The sequence below is a fragment of the Lynx canadensis genome, chromosome B2 (assembly GCF_007474595.2).
Source record: "Lynx canadensis isolate LIC74 chromosome B2, mLynCan4.pri.v2, whole genome shotgun sequence".
NCBI lineage: Eukaryota > Metazoa > Chordata > Mammalia > Carnivora > Felidae > Lynx > Lynx canadensis.
Window position 1 is genome coordinate 133,724,944 of NC_044307.1, and position 18,334 is coordinate 133,743,277.

An 18,334-nucleotide genomic window follows, 5' to 3' on the forward strand; every position below is an offset into this window, starting at 1 on the left:
ACCGGGTGGACAAAAGTCAGTTCTTGGAATCGTGTTCCGGGTCACATAGGAGAGAAATTCCTATCAACGGAAGGGGTGGGGGAGTCCTAAAATCCCTTGTTATCCTGGTTTTGAATTTTCTGGAAAATATCCAATCCATTGAGCTTCTGTGTTTTTTGCTTGGGGAGGTTTCCATGGATCTGTATTAGTTCCATGAAATTTGGATCCATTCTATTATCTCTGGAAACAGGCATGGTTCCTGCAGAAACTACGTGGGATTATCTGTTTCTCTGTTTAACATCTTTGCTACAGTGGTTTGGATTCCTGAAGGAGTAAACAATGAAAAATTGTAAGGCCCAACTGTGGAAGATTGTGTGAAGAGTAAAGCAGGCTATTCTGAGTTAAGACATAAAAAATGTTGGCCTTTGGCTTCTTGAAATACTGCTCTAAAAAGTCTTGCCTGGCAAATGCTAACCAATGCAAGAATGTAGGGGCCACAAGGGTGACACTGAGGTTGGGATTCTGGGGTTTGACTTTCATTTGGTTAACCCATCTTCATTTTAATACATTTGAATGTTCCCAAGAATGTGATTTTAGCTTCTGAGGATTCTGTCCCTCTGGCAAAGTTGCTCCTAATCCAAAGAAGACAGGACCCTTGGGGAATAAGAGTTGTAGAACCTGTTTGGGTATCAAACATTCTCAGTTGGATATCCACGTAAATAACCTGCTTTGCATACATTTATTTGAAGGGGTTCTTGGTCACTTTTAAAGCGGTATTTTTTTTTTTTCTCAATCAACGGACAAGAGGAAAGTAAAAAAAGTATATAACAGTAAAATTACTTTTTTATTAACATGCCCTGTGTGGGGGGGGGCCGGGGTACTATGTTGTACTATGTTTTAAAATAATTAAAGAGGTCTTTGTGCTTGAACAAGCTGAGAACTATACTCCTATGGTAGTTATGTTCTATAGGGCATGCTTCACAAAGCTAAATGAAATATTTAAAAGTTAATGGCTAGATAGTGCTTAAAGCATACACATTACTCATGATTTATTCTAATAACATTTGTGGATGACTAACTTAATGCTGCCGCACATCCATTCTGTTTTTTTCCTGAAGATGTGCCTAAGTATCTGTGCCTCCTTTGTGGGGGGGGGGGTTTATATCACTCAGTGACTGAACGAAGAAATAGAGTTCCATGCCTTTTATGGGGTAAGTGTTAGGAAAAAACACCCAGGACACTTATAAAAAAACGACAAAAAAAAAAAAAACACCCAGACACTTATATGGGCTTACATTGTGCCCGATACTGTTCTAAATAGTCTAGAAATATTAGCCAGCTTGTTTAATGCTCCTAATAACACTCTGAGATGTAGGTACTACTGTTGTTCCCATTTTATAGATGAGAAACTGAGGCACAGAATGGTTAGATTAAGTGATTGCCCATGGCCACCCATCAGGAAGCAGTAAACCTAGGGTTTCATTTCAGATTCTGAGCCTGGATCCCTGGTCCTGCACTGCTTTCTGATGCTTCCCCCCCCCCCCCCCCCCAACCCACAGAGGATTTCACTTCTTTCCTGGCAGAAAGGGATAGATGGCTCTTGAGGACTACCTGGAGTGTAGGCTGGTTTGATTTCAGGTAGTGTACCCCTGTGTTCTCCATTCCCTATCCCTAACCCTCAACACCACACACACATGTGCGCGCACAACACACCACACACACACACACACACACAGTCAACTGGGCTTACTCTGGAAACAATGACATTAAGCTACCTTGTACTATAACTATAACTGTGGAGTCCTTTGATCTGGGCTCTGTTCCCAAACCTTCTGGAACTATCACTTCCTAACAGCAAGTATGTGTGGTAAAGGCGTCTGGTGTGTGATGCAACTCAGTCCTAGTTACATATTTTGCGGCTTCCGGTGACCCATTCACGTGTCTTTGGAGTTCATTTGGCCAAGGCCAGCATCTTGAGGATTCTTCGGATGCCTTTATAAATACTCTTCCTTTAAGACAATGAGCCAATGGCCTCTGAGACTCTGAGTGACGGCATCAGAGAGTGTGGCCTTTGTGAGACACTTGAAATTGTCCCTCTTTTCCCCTGCCAACACCAGAGAAGAGGTAGAGAGATAGCAAACCGCACAGATGCCCTGGACAGTCCTTCATTCTGGCTGCCACTAAACATGCAAATATGCTTTGCAAGGAATTGCTAAAGAGGATTATGACAGTTGCCTTGCTTCCCTGCCCATTCCAATTTGGCAGGTGAGGTCAAGGCCCCGTGGAGGCCACGCTTCAGTGTTCGGGAAGCCGGGATGGGATGCCAAGAGACCACGGTTATTTTGATGCGGCAGGCTGGCTGTGTTCAGAATTGCCCAAGTGACTTCAAAAGCTCCTGTTGTGAAAGCTGGCAGGCACAGTGCCTTAGAGACGCCCCCGACCCCCTCAGACCAGCTATCCCTGCAATCTCTGTCACCAGACAGGAGAAGAAAGTCAACTCGCTTTCATGGCAGGAAGGCTCCAGACTTTCTAGTTTCTTGGGGCTGAGGCAAATAGGGAGCCAGGAGGGTAAACGCAGAGCAATTATTAGCGAGGAGCTTTTATTTCAAAGGGCAGAATTCTATTCCAGACTGAGGAGTTGGTCAGAGATTGGTGCTGATTTTGCGATATCAACTTGACCCTTGCGTCTAGAAGTGGTATAGAGCGGTGGTTCTCAAAGTGTGAGCCACAGACCTCAGGGGGTCTCTGAGACCCTTCTAGGTTCTGCAAGGTAATAGTTACTTTATAGCAACACTGTGACATTATTCACCCCGTGAATTTTTGCCCCGTGGACATTTGCACCAGTTGCACAAAAGCAACCGGAGAGTAAAACGAAAACGCAGGCATGTTGGTGCCAATCAAGGCAGTGACACCAGCTGTATTAGGGTTTATTGTATTCCTCACCTTTACATGCCCCAGAAAGTCATCTGCCTTAAAATGTCTTTGATGAGTAGTGGAGATTCGTATGTTTATTAAATCACAATCTCTGCGTACATTTCAAAAAAAACACTCAATCTGACCAAGAGAAAACTGTTTCATGGGGGTTAGGGGCCGGGTTCCCCCAAATAATGCCACTTTGGCATATTGATTACTTTGAATTAAAGTTCCATGAGAAAAAGCTGATGCAGGAAGGATGCTCTGACTGTCCTTTGTCTCTCTGAGAGCAGAAAATAAATCTCCATGTGAATGGTGGCCCCTGCTCCAGGAGGAAAGGAGTCATCCTTACCATCAGAGCTAGGGAGTTCAAGGCCAAGAGCCTTTGTAAACAAACCTTGATATTTCTTTACTAAGTTACTACCCTAAGCCTCAACTTCTTTGCCTTGTCAATTCTTTACGCATTTATTGTTTCTTTGCCAAAAAGGTGTAAGACCTGCCTGTTTTTGTCACTTCTTTGGGTCTCATATCTTTGGGGCCTTCATGCACACAATATTATTTATTTTTTAAGATAACGTATTGTCAAATTGGCTTCTGTACGATATTAAATTTGTTTTTCTCTTTTTAGTCTCTCTTTTATTATGGGGTGGAGGGGTGAGTTCAGCCAAGAACCTAGAGGGTAGGGAGAAATTTATTTTCTTTCTCCTACATACCCATAAAGACTTCCTTTGCAAATGGAAGTGTGTGTGAACCTTGACTCTGCAAACCAAGTCTCTTCTTGTTGAGTTACCCGCTGAATTGGCTGCTTTATTCGTGGAACATCACTTTCAGTTGAAAGAGTGACTGAGAAACAAACTGTGGTATGTAGACTTGGGTGTTTAGCAGATAACTTTTTGGGTTTTTTTTTGTTTTTTGTTTTTTGTGTTTTTTTTTAGCAGATAACTTTTTGAACGTGAGTGACGGATATTTATGGTTAATGCTAAAATCTGAATATTCAGATAAAAGTACATTTTGGAAAACTTACATCTGTCACAGTGAGATTGACAATTTTCCCATGTCGAAGGCTTTTTTGATGAAATGGGCAGTGACATTAACAAATACATTACTTTTTTGATATCGAATAATGATGTGTATTGTTCGGAAGAGCTGCATAACCCATGAATCCACCAGTTTCCAAATGACCAATGCATGATGTTACCAAGTCATATATGGAAAGAGGTCCATTAGTAGAAAACAGACCAGGGGTGTCTGGGTGGCTCAGTCGGTTAAGCGTCCTACGTCAGCTCAGGTCATGATCTCACAGCCTGTGGGTTCAAGCCCTGCTTCAGGCTCTGTGCTGATGGCTCAGAGCCTGGAGCCTGCTTCAGATTGTGTCTCCCTCTCTCTCTGCCTCTCCCCTGCTCTCACTCTGTCTCTCTCTCTCAAGAGTCAATAAACATTAAATTTTTTGAAAATAAAAAATAAAACCATGAAAATAATTTTCCTTTTTATTTGTTTTTTTTAGTCTTTTTCTAATGACATATCTGTGTGAGGCTAGATTTTGTTTAGATACTTCACCTAAAATAACATATTGTCACAGATCAAATGTGGATGAGGTGAGAATCCAGTAGTCTGTCGAACCAGCCATTAAATAAATATCCAAAAATGAAAAGTAACGCCATGCTTCTTAATTTGGGGGGAAAATGTATTTTTTCGTAAAAATCTTACTTACGTTAACATGTAATGCATTTACTATTTTTATTTTTAAATGAATAAATATTCAAACATTGCTCAGTTGTGATTTCAATAGTGTAAGTATCAATAGTTATAACCCACATAAACAAAAGCTCTTTGGAATCCTCAATGTTTTTTTTTTGTTTTTTTGTTTTTTTTTTTAAATACAAATGGATCCTGGAACCAAATGTTTGGTGACTGCTAATAGAGAATTGCAGTGTTTTCCAGCTGGAGCGTTCTGAGCTGTCAGAGAAATCAAAAAAAAGTTTTCCAGGTTGGGAATAGTGACTGTTTCATTATAGACCTTTAAATGTATTTTGTAATGAAAATATTGAAAATTATTTAAATATTGTCCTCTTTAAAATGAAAACCTCATAGAGCTCACATATGCTTACCTTGCACATTAAATTCTCATTCATCAATAACTGATATTAAAACAGAAAAAATATGGGCAATTATGTGCAATTTTAACTCATTGGAAATCAAAGTATCCACATACATGGTTTGTTATCTGTAGAAAAATGCTTGCAAATAGCCACTGAACCCTTCTCTTGTCCTGCAATTTAAAGCAAATCATAAATATTCAAACAAATAATAAACCAGTGGACATTAAGCAAAAGAAAAGCAGTCATTTCAAATTCTGGTTATTTTCTATTTTTGATGCTGTAGCAAGTGGTTAAATCTCAGTCGGCTTTTTAATATACACGGAGTTCATGTATAAACACAGTGTATCGTCTTTAATGTATTTTTCATAAGTCGTATTTTTCTTATATAATTAATTTAAATAGTTTGCATCATTTATTTAATGTGAAGAAGCAAAAATTTCCCTTATATATTATGAATGACATTGCATATAATATCTAAGTAAGCATTATGCTCAGCATTTAATATTCTGAATAAAAATACCTTTTGCCTAAAATCACATTTGCATGTACTGCCTAAAACAATGAAGTGATTAAAAATATTCCTAAGAGCATTTGAGAAATTATATCTTTCTGTGAGACGGCTCTGTATTAGTTTCCGAGGCCTTCTATGACAAAGTGCCAAGAGCTGAGTGGCTTAAACCGACGGAAATTTATTCTCTCATGGTTCTGGAATCCAGAAGTCCAACATCAGGTCTTGGGGGAGAGGGCGTGCTCCCCGCAAAGCCTCCAGGAGAGAATCCTTCCTCCCTCCTTCCGGCGTCAGGAGACTCCTGGCATCACTTGGCTTATGGCTGCCTCTCTCTCTGTTCTCTGCCTCTGTCTTCACGTGGGCTTCTCCTCTGTGTATGTCTCTCTGTGTACTGTTCTCCTCTTACAAGCACACCAGTGACTGGATTTAGGATTAGGGTGGGCCCTAAATCCAGGATGATTTTATCTTGAGATCCTGAACCTTCTGCAAAGGCCGTATCTCTAAGTTCACATTCTAAGTGATAGGCACTTTGGGGAACACCATTTATTATACATTCCCAATCACAAACGTTGGGGTGCAGACCTCTCTGGGCACCTGGGTGGCTCAGTCAGTTGAGCATCCGACTTTGGCTCAGGTCATGATTCTATGGTTCATGGCTTCGAGCCCTGCATCGGGCTCTCTGCTGACAGCTCAGAGCCTGGAGCCTGCTTTGGATTCTATGTCACCCTCTGTCTCTGCCTCTCCCCTGCTCACACCCTGTCTCCCTCTGTCTCACAAAAAATGAATAAAAATGTTAAAAAATTCAAAAAAATGATAGGGTGCAGACGTCCTTTTATAAGAGGAGGCTCTGCTGTCGGACAGACCCCCTCTGCCACTGATTGGCGCTTTAACCCAGCCAGGTTACCTACAGTTCAAAGCCTCAGATTCTTCATCTATAAAACTGGGTCTGTGATAGGCATCACATTGGCTTCTGGTGACGAGTGATGGAGACTTCGCGTAAATACACGATGTTCTCAGCACAGTGCCTGGCACAGAGGAAGGTCACTTAATAAATATTAGCAGTTGTTTACTGTTGCTAGGATAGGCAGGTAATAATAATTACAGTATTCACTGTAAACATACCATTAAGGGCAATCATATTGATGATAATCATAGTAAGAGTTAGCAGATTAGTGCTAATGGTGTCTTCAGAGACCATTAGTACATAATAATGGGTGATTTTTACAGTGACTAGGCAGATAGAGAAGAGAGAGAGAGAGAGAGAGAGAGAGAGAGAGAGAGAGACCCTTCAGTGGGCAGCCTTGAGTCTGGTTAGAGACAAACATTCCTGCAGACTGAGTCTGTGTTCTCCAAGATTCGTAGGTTGAAACCTAATGCCTAGAATGGTATTTGGAGGTGGGGCCTTTGGGAGGTGATTGGGTCGTGAGGATGAGGCATCGGTGACGGGGTCGGCGCCTTTATAAAAGGTCCCCCAGAAAGCTCCCTCACCCCTTCAGCGAGAAGATGGTCTGTGAACCAAGAAGAGAGCCTTCACCACCGAATCTGTAGGCCCCTTGAGGTTGGCCTTCCCAGCCTTTGTTGTTTATAAACCACCCAGTCTCTGGTATTCTGTTGTATCAGCCCGAATGGACTAAGACGGTCATCAATGGGACCCACCAGGTATGTTTTAAGAGCTGCCCTGGGGGACAGAACACTGGTATTTAGCACTCCAGCATGTATCATTATTTTTGTTCAGGATTTGTATCACTCATTTCTAGGCCTGTGCCTTGATCACGACTTTGGGTGGTATTTGGAGACCTTGAAGCCCATTTTTCTATAATCCCATTAGTCCAGTCCAGCTCAGTCCACCCTACTGCCGCTGTCATGCTGAGCTCCTGCCACTGTTCCCTCAGTGGCTGTTTCAGATTCCTCCCCTCTCCTTAAAACCCCGCCCTTGCCCCTCACACCTCCCTTCTCCCCTGCAGATAGCCTTGGCTTGGTCCTCACTGAGCTAGCACCCCGATGCATGTGAGCTCCATCCATTTCTGTCCTTCGTGGGCACAATATCCGTATCTTATTCCAATAAGAATTAAGAATATTCTTATTCTTGCCCATTTGTTCTTTTCCTCTATTTCTGATGAGGAATTACCCCTCTCCCCTCTAAAACGAATCCCTCCCCTGGATATCTACTCCTGTCCCAAGTAATAATTACGATCCATAATTATCCCTTTGTTTTCTTGCGTTTGGTCTCCCTCCATGGAATCCTTCCATTCAGTCTGTAAATATGTCCAAGCTCCATCTTGGTTCTTAAAACCACTGTCCCCTCCAGCTACCATTTTCCTCAGCTCGACTATCCAACTTCTTCAAAGTGCGCTGACCTAGCCCCAGCTTCATGTTGTGACAGCTATTAATTATTATAAAATTATTGAAAGAACAGTACGGAATTCCCAGTAGCTAATCCTGATAACATCTTCCTGGTACAGGTAAGATGTGGCTCTGACCCCGGGCAGTGAGGAGGTTGGGACCTTGGAACCTGGTCTCCTGGAGCTTTCAGACCACAACTCTACGGGTTCTCAATGTGTGGGCGTTTAGCACATCCAGAATATTCGGTGAGGAGTGTAACAAAGTGCTTTTAAGAAATCGGGAATTTACGTAGCTGTTCTGTTGGAAAAATGGTCAAATCGGTAGATGCCCCGAGGATAATGTAAACAAAGACACTTGTCCTTTAACCTCTGCGTTTGTTTCTGAGAGTTTTCTGAATAATGAGCGGGTAAGAACATTTCCAGCCTCTCCAGTATGTTTTCCATTTGCCGAAAAACCGGCGGATAAGTCCTGCGTGAAGTTTAGAACCCGTGGGAGTCAAGAGGAGGTAGTGAGAGGCAGCGCGGTTTCTTACATCCAACTTGAATTTTTCCCCGGGAATAGATGGCGAAGGAGTAGTTAGCGAGGAAGCACCACAGGTGAAGACAGGTGGGACCGTGGCGCAGAACAGTTTGCAGAGCATTTGGGTGTTTGTGTTTATTTTTTTTTTTTTAATTTTTTAATGTTTCTATTTATTTTTGAGACAGAGACAGAGTATGAGCAGGGGAGGGGCAGAGAGAGAGAGGGAGACACAGAATCCGAAGGAGGCTCCAGGCCCCGAGCTGTCAGCACAGAGCCCAATGCGGGGCTCGAACCCACGGATTGTGAGATCATGACCTGAGCCGAAGTCGGACGCCCAACCAACTGAGCCACCCAGGAGCCCCATTGGGTGTTTGTGTTTAAAGTCAAAAAAAGAAAATATACGTAGGTCACTCCGAAGTCAGTTATTTTTTTTTTTTTAATCTGTAGAATCCCCTGGGAAATCTAGCAGCGAAAGGACATGTATGCCAGCTAATTATGTGACGTTAAGTATGCATCCTCCAGCTTCCTGGGGTCTGGGAGGCAGCCTTGGCCTTTCCTAGTGCAGCAGCCGAGGGGACCCAGGCCTTTCGAGGAACGGAAAGGTGACCATCACGATGCATACTGGTGGAGTGGACATATACTGAAAATGTTTTCTCTGTTGGAAATAGATACTCTCAGTTGACTGCCGGACTAATATTTTCCCGTAGGAACTTAGCTCACTGAGGAATGATACGTAAACGTTACACCGTGGGGGATCCCATCGGTCAGCGATAGTCGTGTGTGTGACGTTATATGTATGTTGCCACTGGAGACATAAAGAGAATGAAATGTGGTTTCTGCCCTTGGAGAAGTTTACAGTTGAAACGAAGCTGAAGGGGCTCCTGGGTGGCTCCGTCGGTTAAGCGTCTGACTTCGGTTCAGGTCTTGATCTCATGGTTCATGAGTTCAAGCCCCGCATTGGGATCTCTGCTGACAGCCTGGAGCCTGGAGTCTGCTTTGGATTCTGTGTCTCCCTCTCTCTCTGCCCCTCCCCGCTCATATTCCCTCTCTCTCTCTCAAAACTAAATAAACATAAAAAACAAACAAACAAACAAAAAAAAACCAAGCTGTATTTAAGCCCCGTCTCTCTAAGCAAATTCCAACCATCCTTCGTTCCATAATGATAGGCATTGTGATGTGACTGAATGTTGGTAAACTTAGCTTGAGAAAGGCATGAGGTAAAAAAAGCTTTTATCTTGTCACCGGACCACCAGACCACATTCAGCTCTGTGCCCCTTGTGTCATCCAGAAGGAGAGAACGTGGCATTTGTACCATCAATCTTAACTTTTTCCTGAGAGTGTTTTCCCCACCCCCATTGTAAGGAAACTGCATGGGCTATTAATATTCACTCTCCAGTTTTATGTCTTTATCCCAGCACCCAAATGTGGATATTTTCTGCCTGTTGGCTCTATATCTGCAGTGGAGTTATAGCCTCTAGAATAATAACACAACAGAGAAATAACTTCTAAATCGGGCACCCTCCGTGTAACTCTGATTGCCTTTAATTAGGGGGGTAAATCACAAGCTAAAAAGAGTAACAGACTTGAAATCACTTAAAAATCAGAATAATCAACCGAGAAAAAAATGTAGTCTCATAAATCTAATTTTTAACTACAGCACAATAGTTTCTTTATTCATTAAATAACTTTCACCGCCCCTCCCTGTTTCTCGGATTGGAACTCTAACGTCGATTAGGAGAATTGCCAAATATCTGTGAAGTGAAAGACTTTCCCTCCGCCCCTCCCACTCCCCATAATAGCCTAGAACATATAAAACTGAAAAGTCACCGTTCAGCCCAAGAATTAGGTTTGTGTGGCCATAACTATTAGAGTGATTTCAAAGGCAGGTTAGGGGAGAATTAGGCCAGCTGGGGAAGAACCCTTTTTTTTTTTCTTTTCTTTTCTTTTCTTTTCTTTTCTTTTCTCTTTTCTTTTTTCTTTTCTTCTCTTTTCTTTTCTTTTCCTTTCCTTTCTTCTCTTCTCTTCTCTTCTCTTGTTTTCTCTTGTTTTCTTCTTTTCTTTTCTAGCAGTGTTTCCCTAGAAATAGATATAATTTGGCACATTACAAACTACTGCATTCATTTTTCATAAACTCCACCTTTAAAAATAGCAACACTTCAGGAGCATTGATAGCACCAAAAATACAGCCTGCTATTTATTGTTCCAAGGCTTGGCTTTTCATGGTTTTTGAGAAAGGACCAGATTTGAAGCAATGCCATGCATGATTTTTTTTGTCAACCTAATATCCAAAGAAGCCTATAAATACATATAAACAGATTATTATTTCTCTTGGAGTGAAGAAAGAGCTTCTTTCTTGGTAGGCATCTGCCAGATAATTGAGGGGGGAAAGGAAATATGAAAAACGTGTGGCGGGGAGAGCAGCCGTGCGAAATAAGGCTGGACTGGCGGTGCCCAGAAGACTCCTTTCCAGCAGGTATCCCCTGCAAGCCGGGCAGAATTTTCAAAATCTGTTCGCTCCTATTCTACACGAAGAGTGGGCTCTATCAGGAGCCGGATCAGGGACGTCACGGTGCATGTCAGCTGCCAGAGCGTGAAGCCGCGTTTGTAACAGAGAAATTAGTGACGTTTCCTTGCAATCATGAACCAACATGTGCTGGGCTCATTACAGCTCTCTGCGACTGCTCACATCTTGAAACTCTCCATTGACCCAACTGCGGAAATCCTGTTTGTCTGCCTCCTGCTTTCTCCCCCAAAGAACAATAAATAAACAAGCAAGCAAGTAAGTAAGTAAATAAATAAATAAATAAATAAAACAAAGCAAATTGCAAGGCTGGGCTTGTTTAATGAATGTGATTTGTTTTTGTTGAAGCAAAGGCACACACGAGGTTTCAGAGGCTGTCAGCTCGGTGCTGGGTTTGTGAATGACTTCATGCCCCACGTCTTTAAGGGGTTTAATAATACGGAAGGTGTCTGCATTTGCTGGTGATAACCTGTCCAAAGGCATTTTCCTTACTTTCGTAGGTTCCTAGAATAAAAATGACCTTTCAAGGTAGGTGAGGCCATCTTTCTGACTTCAGACGGAACTCTGTCTAGCTTGGGCAGACATCAGAGACTCTTTCGTTGTAGGAAGAATGTCCTCACCATGGTGTTGCCTTATCCCTCCCTTTGTGACTCTGCCCCGATCCTAGCTGGGGTCTTCTTGTCATCTGAGAAATGCCTGATGCCTAACGCTGTAACCTGAAGCTCTTTCTTCTGCCTTTTCTGTTTGAAATGCAGTCTCTTGCACTGCATAGGCAAGACAGTTTTTGGTGGAATGCCTTTCCATTCATTCACCTATGACAACGTTACACCAAACAGTCTTGCCGTCTTTATATTAGGGTGACTTCCCTCCTCTATGGAACTTCCCCTTGTTCCCCCCCCCCCGCCCACCCCACCGCCCTGCAAAAATAGTTTGTCAAGATAGATTGAACATGATTTTTCCACAGTTCCTAGCAGGAAGTGATCTTGATAGAGGCGTTAGCTTAGATGTGAATTTATTGGAGTGACTGTTTGAATATGTAAATTAGTAGTATGATATTATTACTTAGTAATATAGAAAAAAAAAGGGCCTGGAAAGAGCTTGATTCCCCGGAGAAAGAAACTTTCTGAGCATGGATAGTAATACTTTCTCTCCATTTCGATGCAGTTGGTGGATAATATTACCCACATTAATTAATAATGACATATTAGTTAACATATTGCTATCAGCAGGTGGCTATTTGAGCAGGGGTGAAAATGGCACATGCTAAAACAAATTGTTGTACCCTAGAGAAATGTGCAGAATTATTCTTTAAAAGAGTCTTTTAGTGATGTCTAGAATACATTTTTTTTTTTTTTTGGCACTTAACACAGCTGTTTTAAGAGCTAAAACGAGGGGTGAGGCTGGAGAGGTGGAGACTAGAAAGGCAAAACAAAAGACCGCACAACTGATTCAACCTTTTTCAAAAGCTTTCCAATTAGAAAACAAAACGAAACAAGTTAACAGTGGAATCCAAGCGGCACGGTCTGCCTGTCACATCAGACATCGCGTTGGAAGACTCACGTGTCCTCATTCTTCCCCTCTGCACTCTCTTTCTTCCTCCCCTGAATGTATTCTAGATCCATCAGGGGATTTGGGGCATGCGGCAACATATGGGCAGGAAGCCATAATCTGTCGCTGGCTTTCGGTTTCTGAGGACTCTCTGTGACAAAGAAGGGGTTAAAACTGTCAACGCCTATCACAGCTCGGTGATAATTAGTGTAACAGCAATCCCAGAACGTCGGCACAGATGACCGCACGACAGCAGGCAATTTCTACGAGAGGGGGCTGCTTCCTAAGAAATCGTTCTCCATCTCTTTCCAGCTCGCGTATACTACGCTTTTGAAATGCCTACGTGAAAAAGTGACTGTGTGTGCCTACAGACGATTCTAAGGATGACTGTGAATCTTTTTTCTATTTCAGAAGGTGCATTTTGAGTTAGCAGTTGCAGGTACAAGTTGAATAGATATGTGCCCTCTGAGCCCGAGATTGGTGGCCTTTAGCATGTCTCCAAGTGTTGCTGTTACTTCTGCTACTAAGGACGCTCCCGCGTAGTAGGGAGCGAGGTGACGTCAGGAGACAAACTGTTGCAAGATATACTTTCATTTATTTTTTTTTTGCTTTACTTGCCTGTTCTTACAAGAAACATAAAAGGGGGGAAAAAAAAGAACAATGTTTTTAAACAAGACAAATAAGACTTGGGCCTGAAAAAAATTACATTTTTCATTTAGTAGCTTCAAGGAGAAAATTGATAGGTTAAAAAAACCCCAGAGACTTAAAGCTGTTTTTTCAGGGGCACCTGGGGGGCTCAGTAAGTTAAGCGTCCAACTTCAGCTCAGGTCATGATCTCATGGTTCGTGAGTTCGAGCCCTGCGTCGGGCTTTGTGCTGACAGCTCAGAGCCTGGAGTCAGCTTCAGATTCTGTGTCTCCCTCTGTCTGCCCCTCCCCCCTTTCTCTCTTTCTCTCTCTCTCTCTCTCAAAAAGTAAACATTAAAAAAAAAAAAAAACTATTGTTTTAAAAGTCCATTTGATAACCAGAAAGGACAATTGTGACTTAAACATAGGAGCAGCAGTCAGTACAGCATGTGACTCTTGAGCTCAGGGTCGTGAGTTCGAGTCCCACACTGGGTGTGGAGTTTACTTAAAAGAAAACTAGGAGCAGAAATCCATGATGGACTAGGGGAAGAATGGGTAAAAGAGAACCTAAATAACCCCGATATGTTCAAATCCACAGGTCCCCATGGCCGGCATCCTAGAGTACTTAATGAATTGGCCGAAGTCATCACAGAACCGCTAGATATCATTTTTGAGAACTCGTGGAGGACTGATGAGGTGCCTGAAGACTGGAAAAGGGCATATTTAGAACCTTCTTTCAAAAAAGGGACATGGATGATGACCCTGGAAATACTCATCAGCTTAACTTTTTGCTTGGAAAAATTCTGGAATAATCAACTTAGTATACTGGGTAACTAACTTACAACAGCTAGAAATGAGGCAGTGAAACATCACATAAAGAAGAACTGAGTTCAGTTTTGAGATAAGGTCTTGTGCATACTTTGGGAACTCTCCTGTCCATTCTCCGAATTCTTGGGGGGAAATAAATGAGGTTGGCTGAGGCATTTGGGTGATAACTGATTGTAAGTGTAATATAAGACACAGAGCAGGTTTCTGGCATTAGCTTGCCATTACGTCGTTTCCACATTAGCCTTTAACTTGAGAATTAGGAGCTTTCATTTTATATTTTAACATACATCTTCTTCTCGCTTCATATAGGACCATGTTTTCGTGGGTTGAGATTTTTTTTTTTATAGAATTCAATATAGAATAGTTTGGTGATGGAATTCTTATTTTAAGGTGCTTTTTATAGTCATTTCATATATAGGTAGAATCATAAAGCTGATGAATTAAGGAACATCACCCAGGAAAGACCAATTTTTCTAACTTCTAGTTTTAAATTTAACCTGGCTAAAGTTTAGACCAGTAACAGTGTCTTGCCCTCCCAGAAGCCCGGCTAGAGCCAGCTCTGTAACTTGATAGCTAGTTTCCTCACTCCCTGGGGGCTGCCAAGGCCAGTGTTGTGTCCAGTCCCACCTCACTCCCCAAGTTGCTGATGTCAGGCCTGTGGGGGGCAGGGAGGTAGACCTAACCACTGGCCGCATAACCACAGCCAGAAAGGAGAGTAGAAGGAAGTAGGGGAAGGAAATGAAGACAAATCTGGAATATTCCTGATTCTTACTCTTCTTGCCTTTGGATGTCAGTAGTTTTATTTCCTGCTTAGAAAACACAGCCATGTTGATGGGATCAAAAATAATTGAAAGGAAGTTATCAAAGAAGACACAGATATACACAGCAGGCTCCCAGGGCAGGCAGCTTCTGAGAGCCCCTGAGCAGTCCTGCATTACAGAATCTTTCCCACACTACTTGGAAATAGACACGATATGTAAGTTTACATAGCATTGTGATTCTTAAGAGTAGGAGACTCTCAAAGGAAAAGCAATTAACATTCATTTTCTTCCTGGTGCATACTGGTCCCTAGGTGAGCAGTTAAGGTCTCCAAGGGCATTTTTATCACAGTACTGCTTTAAAAATCTAAGGTTTACATAGTTTATCTACTTCTAGAGATTAATTTAGACACTGTAAAATCAGTCTCAAATGCAACGCAAGGAGATTAAGCTCAAAAGCATGTGTAAATTGTCCTTTAAACTCTATGTTGCTTGCAGATAAGTAAGGATCATACTCCAGTCAACCTTTTCGTCATTTTTTCTGAGGGAACCAGAGTCTTTAAAATTTCCAAGCTAGATTTTGTTTTGTTTTGTTTTGTTTTTTTAAGGAGTGGGAGGTCTGTATAGATTACAGATATAATTTATTGTGATAACAAATGGCTTCCTCTTCACGACCTCATTTCCAGGTGCAGCATCGGTGGTAGATTTCACAGATGTACATCTACATGCATTCTTTGACCTGTTGCTAGAAAGGACCCAATTTCTGAAAACTCTGCTCACCATGGGCATTATGATACAATCTATGGCAACCGGAAAAAAAAAAAAAAAAAAGGTGGGGGGGGGGACTCTGGTCATTTAAAGTTTTATTTTCTATTTGTGTTATGTCTAACTTCAGTTATCTTGCTACATTTAAATCTCTTTGTGTCTGCTGTTGGAATCTGAAAATAATGATTCTCTACCTAAATTAAGAGTCACAATCTAGAATGGTTAACTAGCCAATGGACTTGTAAGACTTCTCACCTAAAGCCAGAGGAAGAAAACTTTAAGTAGGGAAATATTAAAGGCAGCTCATTAATTCTTTTGCATTAAATGAAGATCAGGTAAGCGTTAAAATATAAGAGAAAGGAAGGAGTCTTACCATGAATTATACCTGGAGATAATTACTCTTAGGATGAATAATTATTTCGTAGCATTTTCTCTTTTATCTAACATTTATGATATCTTTAATATTTTAAGATAAGGTAAGTAAGGGACAGATATGTTAACTGAACTTGAGGAGTACCTTGATTTGTATTTCCTAGAACATCAAAAGATATTAGTTAGAGACTTTTCTTTCATAATATTGAGGATATTATGAATTTGGAGGATTATAGCAAAATTCCTGTTCAGTTCATCTTACAACAAAATTTTGTGGAGTGAGGAATCAGCCTTTTCTTGACTTAGGTAATGCATAATGTGAAGGGCTCCCTCCCACTACAGGAATTTAAGCAAATTAGAACAGCTGTACTCAAGCAGTTTCTTAGTCCAGAGAAGTTTACAGCATCTTGTGTTGTGAAATCAACAACAAAAACAGTAAGCCTTGAGTTTTTACTTTGGAGCTCCTTGGCTCTTAGTTCAAATTTTGGAATCATGCCGATTGCCTTTTCAGGTGGTGAATCAATTTAGAACATAAACTATAGTGTAGCATGGGGAATGGTCTTGAACGATTATTGAACTAATCAACAGCTTTTTATCCTTGTCCATAAAATAGGAAAAATAAATACCTTCCATAATTCCTAAGAGGCTTATTAGCATTCTGCACCAAACATCCACAGAGTTCCTGGCCCAGTGCTTGACAAATAGGTACTGAGTGCCTTCCTCTCTTCCATTTTTTACTCTGTGATTTCCTCTTATATGAAAGAAACTACCTTAAAACTGACTAGAAAACTCCAGCATAAATTGACATGTCCTTATTGCTGCCTTAGACCCACTGAACAAGGCCCCTTTGCTTTCTTTTAGAAAGGATAGAAAGGTTACAGTGGCCACTCACAGTAGGAATTCAGTAAATGTTTATTGATTGAATGAAAAGAATGTGATTTTTTAAAAACAGTGAGCAAATGTGTAAGGCCAGCACTTTTCAAGGCTGAGGAAATAGTCCCATAGACACATAGGAAGGTATTTCTTCAACTTTCTTCTTTTTTTACAGCTTTAGATTTATAAATTTGGTGTATAGGTTAGTGAGTAGTATATATGATTTTGTGACTGTGATTTACAAATTAGGAGTGCAAATGGGCATTTCCCCGTAGATTCTTCTGGGATAAATCCAGCAAGGTACCTGGCAGATGATGGCAGATCAACAAACTTTTCTATGTGAGGAGAAACCAGATGTACCAGTGACTAGGAAGCACCCGCCAGAAAACTGAGCTGAGCCTATCTGGATTATTCTCTGGAAAGAGTCTGACTGCTGTAAACAGGTTCCTTGCCTGGGCATTGAAGAATAACAAAAAGAGAGGTTAAAGAAAATTACATTTTTAGACAAAATATTTGGTTTATATAAATTCTTACATGTAATATTAAATTAGGTATCAAAACATCAGGGTCAGGCAGGTAGAAGGTTTCTGAATTTCAAAGTAAAATAGGGAATAAACAATAGAATATTATATCCAGAGACATATACAGGAAATGAGCAAGAGCCTGACCTTAAATTGCCAGTTCTCTGTTCAGACCAGGGGCCAAGTAATAGGCAATGCTTAGAAGTCAGTTGACAACTTGTGCTTTGACCAAAGCATCTTTAATAACAGATGCTGTATTAAACAAAGTAAGTAGTACAGCACAGAGCCAATCAAATCAGCTAGGTTTTCTCTTTCTGAAGTTTCTAGATTCTTCGCAATCTCAGTGGTCATCGGTTAGATATTCCTACATCAGATGTTTTACACTATCAGATTCTTTGATTAGAAAATTGTCGTTAACATCATATTATTAACCTCTAGGATATAAAATCAAATTTCTATTCCGTGATCACTGTGACAGGTATTTCCATGAAAGGTACACATAAAAAACAAAACGGTAGTAGTCAGAAAAATGAATAATATAAATTTTTATTTTTAATTATCAACTTTGATGTTTTTCTTTCAATTTTTTAAATTCCTGGAAATGAAGTTTTATTTTTTATTTTCGTTGTTGTTAAAAGATAACTTTTAGACGAAAATGGGAGGTTAAATTCCACATTAGGAGCTGGTGTTTTTTTTTGTTTTTTTGGGTTTTTTTTTTTTTTTGACAATTTGACCAAAATTTCTTTCACTGATACAAAAGGAAGGACATCCACTTGTCAACATTAAGATGAGAAGTGTCTTCTATAGATGTATTCTGTATCATGCCCTTTGTCAGATGAATTTCTCTTTATTATTCCAACAATAAAATGCTGACTTGAACATCTTCAGGGCAAAGTGGTGTGTTAATTGGGGCAAATGGTAGAAATTCTATTGCAGTTGTTGTCCTGGTCTCTAAGACTGACAATAGTCTGAGATACTTTTTGGGTTACTACAGCCATTATTCATTGAGAAGTTCTGCCCATCCAGAAATGCGTGCATAGGTCCAAATAATCCACATGTGTACATCTACATAGCTGAGCACAGATTCATTCTAAATAAAAGCTGCAGTTTGGTTTTTGCAAATGTAATTGCAACTGACACCTTTTTTCCCCTTTCATTAATT

The 18,334-nt window shown here is 40.9% G+C and overlaps 1 protein-coding gene across 1 annotated transcript in view; it reads left to right on the top strand.

Annotated features, from left to right (window-relative positions):
- The window catches only part of SAMD5 (sterile alpha motif domain containing 5), a 56,653-nt gene extending 38,961 nt beyond the window's left edge, over window positions 1-17,692 (top strand). Inside the window, exon 2 of the mRNA XM_030316554.1 lies at window positions 13,654-17,692. Coding sequence (XP_030172414.1) covers window positions 13,654-13,716 — 63 coding nt within the window. The 3' untranslated portion in view covers window positions 13,717-17,692. The remainder of the gene's footprint in view (window positions 1-13,653) is intronic.
- Window positions 17,693-18,334: the final 642 nt, after the last annotated feature.